Source organism: Mytilus trossulus, chromosome 3 (assembly GCF_036588685.1).
Source record: "Mytilus trossulus isolate FHL-02 chromosome 3, PNRI_Mtr1.1.1.hap1, whole genome shotgun sequence".
NCBI classification, from domain to species: domain Eukaryota; kingdom Metazoa; phylum Mollusca; class Bivalvia; order Mytilida; family Mytilidae; genus Mytilus; species Mytilus trossulus.
Window position 1 is genome coordinate 28546564 of NC_086375.1, and position 7569 is coordinate 28554132.

General features: G+C 35.1%; 2 protein-coding genes across 10 annotated transcripts in view; one reads left to right on the forward strand and one right to left on the reverse strand.

Moving 5' to 3' along the window:
- The window catches only part of LOC134711167 (uncharacterized), a 431307-nt gene that overhangs the window by 141933 nt on the left and 281805 nt on the right, over positions 1-7569 (reverse strand). The gene's annotated exons all lie outside the window — the stretch shown is intronic.
- LOC134711168 (uncharacterized) lies at positions 1446-7263 on the forward strand. The gene is made up of 2 exons (XM_063571627.1): positions 1446-1560; positions 5093-7263. Exon 2 carries the CDS (start codon positions 5125-5127, stop codon positions 6622-6624), a length of 1500 nt encoding a protein of 499 aa, XP_063427697.1. The 5' UTR covers positions 1446-1560; positions 5093-5124; the 3' UTR covers positions 6625-7263.

Sequence of the window (7569 nt, forward strand, 5' to 3'; positions counted from 1 at the left end):
ACTTTGGTACTTTATACTTATGGTGTAATAAACTAACCTCTTAATTTTTAATGTAGGAATTCTTTGAAGTTATATTTTGTATGTGATGTATATGTAAAGGTGATCTGAATTAACTTGAGTTAAATAGGTTGTATTTGCTGTTATTGTTTTGGTTACCTCAGGTAACCCTGCTATGAAAGAATTCTTAGTTGATACTTTGCTAGTGTAAACATTCATATTGTAATTCCACAATTTTTTAATTTGAAATGTAGGACTTCATAGATTTGTATTGTTTATGTGATGTATATATAAAGTTACCTCAGTTGACTTGAGTTTAATGGTTGTATTTGTTGTTATAATTGGGGTTACCTCAGGTAACCCTGTCATGAATGAATACTTCAGATTATTAATTGAACTTTTATAAAAAAAAATTAAAAAAAGTTTATAATTTTACCAGCCACTCCCACCCTACACGTACATACGAAATGAATGATCGGTGAATACAAATAAAAAAATCATTTGGGAAGTTTGTTGACATCTTTGGTATTTGATCACATTAAAATTTGGTATTAAGATCTATCTAAATAAGAACTATATTTTCGTGCGTATTTAATCAATGGCGCATTACCACGATTACCTCAGGGCACCGATTACCTCAGGGCATACAGCAGCGGACCAAACTGCCACCTGCTGACGGTCAATGTCATTCAGACTCTCTCTTGACTTTACGTCTGAAAATGAAACAAGATCAGATAACTCTGATAATAGTTTAGACTTTCCCATAAAATTGACCAATCGGAAACCGAGATATATAAGGAGACGTGACGCGTTTATTGTCAATAAGTCAGCGGTTAGCAAAATTATCAAGATTGACATACTTTAATTAGTAGGATTTCTTTGACTGATTACGACAACAAATGTAGGCATGTTATACACCATTTTAAAGATACATCAGTTTAGATTTACGATATAACAAAGTTTTAATAGGGTTGTCAGACTAGAAAGCGGCATATAACGGAATTTAGTAACCGTCTGACATTTTTCTGAAATGCAAGTTAAGAACCTTGTGTGATATAAAAAGTATAATGGGGAAAAAATTCTGAGACGAGTGCCTGTGATCAGTCAGGACCGAATCACCAGCACAGAACGTTATCTCACAAGACAACCTTACCCATCGTACCTGACATATGTCAAACAATTTTCTGTTCTCTTTTTACATGTACATTATAGAGGGGGGTCCTGATCCCGAAATCCCGAGCTTAAAAATAGAAAATCCCGATGTCCCGAATTAAAAAAAAATAATTCCAAACATCCCGAGGTTAAAAAAAAAATAATTCCCGGATCCCGAAATCCCGAACATAAAATTACCCGATGCCGGAGTCCCAATAAAGGTCTTACCCCTCATTATATGATCGTATATATACTACACATCAATGAATCATTCACGCATTTATACACATTCCGTAAACAAAGCTAAAATCCGGTATCGATTCAGTAGATTATAAATAACTTTAATAATCACCAAATAACTAGAACACGAATATGATGGAAAGTAGAATTTACGCATAGACCAGCTGCATGGTAAGTCACATTTGTTTGAAATAGGTATGCAGCGCCATATTTTCTAAATGGAGGACTTTGTAGTAATTAATGAACTGTCATCTCCTGGATGTGAACGACCTTGCATGCATGTTATTTTTTATCAGTCTGACAACACATCTTTAAGTGTGTCTACTTAATCATAATAATATGTAAGTTAACGCTTATCTATTTATAACGCAACTTGTATGTCAAGTCAGTATTTTGTAAGTGGACTATTTTAAACTAACTAAAAGGTAACATCAATTTAATTTCTTGTTTAACGGATTTTTCCACCCCAGAAATTGGGGCGAGCGAGCGATTTAAAAATTTTAATAAAACAAATTTATTTTTCAAATTTTTTAGGCGAGCTTGAGAGTAAAAGCATGGCGATTTTATTAATTATTTTTGTTTAAAATAAAAACCAGGTTTTGACAATATTGTAATTTGATCAAGGAAACGAGACGTTATGAAAATAGAATTAAGATTTACCACTTGACACGTGTACTTAAATTTATCAACTATTGAAGTGTTTTTTATTCTGTTTACCAAGACATGATTGTAATGCCCACTTTTGCGTTGTTCGTAAATGTGTGCACTTTATTTAGTTTTTTTGTGTAATATGTTTTGGTTGTCTGTGTTTCTCCGTCGTTTTTCTGTTGTCGTGTTTTGGTCTTTGTCTGTTTGACACTGTATATATATAAATAAGATATGATACGACAGATAAGCTCATCATAGATACAAGGATTACATTTTGTATGAGACAATTTTCCAACCCAGTCGAAATGTATTTAAAGTTTATAATTATAGTTCGACAAGTAATGCTTTCAACACGGAGCTTTGGCTCCCACCAAACAGGAAGCTATGACTGGTGTAAATAATTTAAACAGGAAAACAAACGGTCTTATGTATATACAAATGTAAACGAGAAACATCTATAAATCATACCATCACACGACAACGACTGCACAACACGCTCAGGTCTATACAAATAAATCGAGTACTTTGGTTCCGCCGGCAAACTATATTTCAGTTGAAGGCAACACTTTTGCTCCTATTGTGTACTTTATTCTTAAAACACGAAAATCAAGTATCGTCGTTGACTGTTATAAGAAATCTAATATGTTAATGCTCGAAGCTGTTGACTGAAAAGCTAAAGATTGTGATGGTTTTAATTTTAATGTTTTACAAAAAAAGGAGCGTCAATGGGAAATATAGACACAATTATATTCATAATGCGGGAAACGAGGCTCTTTAAAAACTATTGGTTCTTATTGCTGAATAAAAATATGTGCTGGGTGGTCCGTCGAAACAAGGAACTATATTGGCGTGGCCTAACAAAAATGATAAATTTTCCATTATAGTTATGTGGGGGGGGGGGGGGTCAGTCGACTTTCACTGAATTAGTACACATTTTTTGTTAAAGGGCAAACTGAAGCCCGCGATCGGGTGCAGGGATTTTCTCGCTGTGTCGAAAACCCAAATTGAATGGTTGCCTTCGGCCGCTTTGGTCGAGTTTTTGGCTCTTTGACACATCCCCCGGTTCAGCGAAGACAAGTGCTTGTTGGTATACACCAGGTTTATACGACCGCAAACAAATTGTATGTTCGTATATTGGTACCATGTCGTCGTCAGGTTCGTTCAAAGACACTTCGTTCCTGGACAATAACTTTAGTTTATTAAGTGAATGGGTCTCTATGATATTTTAACATAAGGTTTGAAACCACAAAAGGAAGGTTACCGAATGGGATTGATTTTGGAGATTATGGTTCCAACAGTGTAGGAACAATGGGCCAAAAAGTGGTCAAAATAAGTATTTTGCTAGTTTCCAGACAATAACTTGTGTGTAAGTGTGAAATTGTACCACAAGGTTCCATTTCAATATAGGAAGGTTACTAGGATTGATTTTAGGTGTTAAGCTCCAAACTGTTTAGAAATTAGGCGCCAAAAAGGGGCCAACAACAATACTTTTCTAATGTTTTGTATAAAATGCTAATTCCCTGACGTATTTCATTGGGGTTTTATTCTTGAATTCTTGGGGCTCTTAAATATGCTGAATCTAACTGTGTATTAATAAGTTTTTGGAATTTTGCCCCCGTTTTTAAAATGGTCCACATGAGGTCCAATGTATCCAAAAAATGAATTATTGGGGTTCTTTGATATGCTTAATATAACCATGTACTTAGACTTTTATTATTAGGCCCTGTTATTAAATTGGTCCACATTCATTTGACATTGAGGTCAAAAGGGTCCAAAATTAAACTTTAAAAAAAATTTGTAAATTTCATCAAAATTTGAATTCTTGGGATTCTTTGATATGCTGATTCAATCCATGGCCGTGTACTTAGATTTTGGATATTGATCCACTATAATAGGTAAAAAATAATCGAGTTCAGAAGACCACATTCATCATGTGTAAGAAGCCTATGCTGTGTCAACTATTTAATCACAATCAAAATTCACAGCTGTATTAAACTTGCATGTTGTGTCCATACTTGCCCCAACTGTTCAGAGTTCAGTGCGGTCATAAAGAGCTGCGCCCTGCATAGCATATGGTTTCAGACGGCATCAGTGAAACAGCAACAGTGACGTATGTTTTGTAGATGTGGCCTATCTTAGAATATAAAGTACATGTAGATGCCGTCACAATAACTACCACGTCCTGGAAAGTTTTATTTTTAGTTTTTTCTCTCGTTTGCGACGAAAGTCGCAGTATGGGAGACAAATGTATTACTATCCAGCGGCGGCGGCGAAACTATATGTTTAAAGCTTTATATTCCAGAAGCATGAAGACCTTTATGCTTCATTTCTTGTATGCACATACCTTATTTCACGAATTTTCCGTCTTTTATATATCCAATGACCTTGACCTCATTTATATACTTCAGACTGCTTGGAAAAAATGAGTTTTCTTACTCATTATGAGTAATAGGATAACCATATTTGTTATATATTATGGGTTCCATCTGACATTTACCTCATCTTCATTGTTCATTGTTCAATTATAAGTTTTTGCAGTTTGGTCTGTATTTCAAATACTATACGCAATAGGCCAAAAATAGTTGGTGGATTGAATGGTTGTGAGGTGTGAAATTCTGTCTAGCAGGTATCAACTGACCTTGACCCCAATTTCATGAATCATTGGTCAATGTTCCTGTAGTGTTTGTGTTCATGTCTTTCAAGGACTTTCGACAATAGTCATCTATTATAGTTGGTGTATGAAATTAGTTCAATGTGTATATGTCTGTCTGGCAGGTACCATCTGACTTTGACCTCATTTTCATGGTTCATTGGCATACCTCTGAAACCATGTCTTTTGAACCGGAAACAGTAATTTCGTGGCGCATTTTTTTGAGACAGTAAATTTAAAACAATCAAAATTTTAGTTTAGTGTATTATTTTTAGGACAAATAATATGAAATTATAGAAAAGTCTACCAGCTCTAACTTCAACTTTCAAGGACAAATCTATTTTATTATGGGATCTATTGTTGAGTTTGACAACTTCAAACATATTAATGTTATTTTCATTATAGGAATATAAAAACACGAATGTACAAATGTAAGGATGCAGTCAATCAGAACAACGTTCACGATCGACTCAGATGGCAACTCCGTGGTAGAGGAAGTGCGAAACATTTTAAGCAAATCCGAATTACCTGAGGACTGGAAGTCGGAACCCTGGACTAATTTTGTAACAGAAATGATGACAAATGAAATGATTACCCGTCAGATAAAAAGAAACTGTGTAAACGTTTGGCAGGCATATGCAAGAAAATGGCGCGAGCTCGAACCTGATTTGAACGTGTCAAAGGTCTGGCCCGTGTTTGCTGGAAGCTATACAGAAGGGATGCCAAATGCATGTGACATCGATATGATTTTCGTTGCTACTTGGGCTGAGGCTTACGAGTACTTTGGAACGTTACGGGATAATGTGAACAGTTTACCTTTCATTTCCGATCTCTGTCATCCAGGATACATCAAAATAATCCTCCCATCTAATACGCGAAGATACTATGATTTTCTAGATTATTATATTAAGAAAGATGGACGTTACTATTACTTGAGCAGTACAGGCTTTGTGAGAGTAATGAAAGAATGTGGTACGACAGGGGATGAAAATCATATAAATGGGCCTGCTCTCACAGAAGAAGGTATTGAAGGCACATCAACTGACATTGTGCACGCAATCAAATGCGCTAATTGGCCATCATTTGCTAATGACATTTTTCAACGAACACACTTTAATGGCGATGTTGAAAAAATTAAACACTTGAGTGTTTATGCTGTAGCGACTGGTCACGCCCTGAGTAAACATAAAGATATAGAATGGAGACTGTCTTTTACAGAAGCAGAAAAGGTCTTGGTGATGAATTGGACGGACACCCAATATCATTGTTATTATCTACTCAAGCATTTTAAAATGATACATCTGAAAAATTCAGATGTCCTTTGTTCATATTTTATCAAGACGGTGATATTTTGGGTGAGTGACGTCATACACAATGCGAAATGGCAGCCAATCCGGTTAATGGAGTTATTATTCAAATCGCTGACTCTTCTTCACATCATGTACAGGAATCACTACCTACCGAATTACTTCATTCCACAGAATAACATGATAGATCACAAATCTAAGGACGAATGTCTGATTCTAGCGGATATGATTAGTGCCATCTTGACATCCGGTCGCATTAAAGAAATCATTGCCGAATTACTTTGTGAAAATGATATTGAAGATATTTTTATATATTCAATGAACTGGTATACGAAAAATAAAAGAACTACCTCATGTAGGATACTCTGTAAAGCCATTCGTCAATTTAAAGAAATCTCACAAGGATTCACCGAGCTGCTAATTGTGAATGAATCTCTCTTTTTGTCATCGCTAACAATCATGATGTCGATTCAGAGTCGTTCTCAGTGCGAAGCATTAGAGGAAGAAGTAGCAATTTTACCTCAAATAGTTTCATTGGAGTTTATCGGTGCCTTTCAACCCGTCATAAGGAGACAGATAGCAGATTATTATCATTCGCTTAGAACCAGATATTCACGAAAAAAAAGCTGAAAGTTGGTACAAGGACTCTCTTTCACTTATTTATCCTTGTGGATTCAATGACAGACAAATATCGGGGAGAGTTCAATTAGCTCTTTTCTACTATTTAAACGGCAACTTGACAATTGCTTTAACCGAGATGAACAAAATCCATCCAGTTATTGTCGATGCAATCAAGAACTCGAAAGTAGACCAGTATCTACAGATTTCTTTCCCGGTATGGTTAAAGGAAAGATTTACCTATGACAAGTTTTTGTATCGGCTGGTTTCGACTTTATTGATGAATCATCCTTTTATTATAAATGTGATTATCATCGGCATATATGTTATGATTGGGTGTATAGTTAGACTCTTTTCGCAAGATGGAAAAAATGACGCGTTGAGTTTATATTATCTTCTGAAAGATTGCGAAGATCAGCAGTATACACCGAATGCTTATGAACAATATCACTTTATTGCAAATGCTATATTAATTATTATAAAGGAAACGTACAATATTTGTGAGTTACCACAACCAGTGCAAAATATACCAATTCCGACCAGGATGCAGGCTGTTAAGCAGTATTGGGATAATCGGTTAAAATAGACATACCCATTTATATACTGTATATGTACATGTAATATCATAAAGATTATAAATATGTAAGTTGAATATATATTGAGATAAATGCAATATTTTTTCGATTTTCAGTTGAAGTTCACCGAGCCAGAGTTGTTTGCCAAATTTAACTGAAATCTGTGACATAGCACATTTACTGTAACTTGACCTTAACGTAAGAAAAACCTATCAAAACCGAACGCTCGACTAAAAAAGACGTTAGTATAGTGTATATTGTAAGTTGATGGTCGCCCGGTTTTATAATAGACAAATTGTGCAATTAATGTTGGCAATGAATGTTTCTAGCTTGAAACTAGTCTAAAGAGTCCTGTTTTCATTTGTTTTATGCTTTCTGGGTT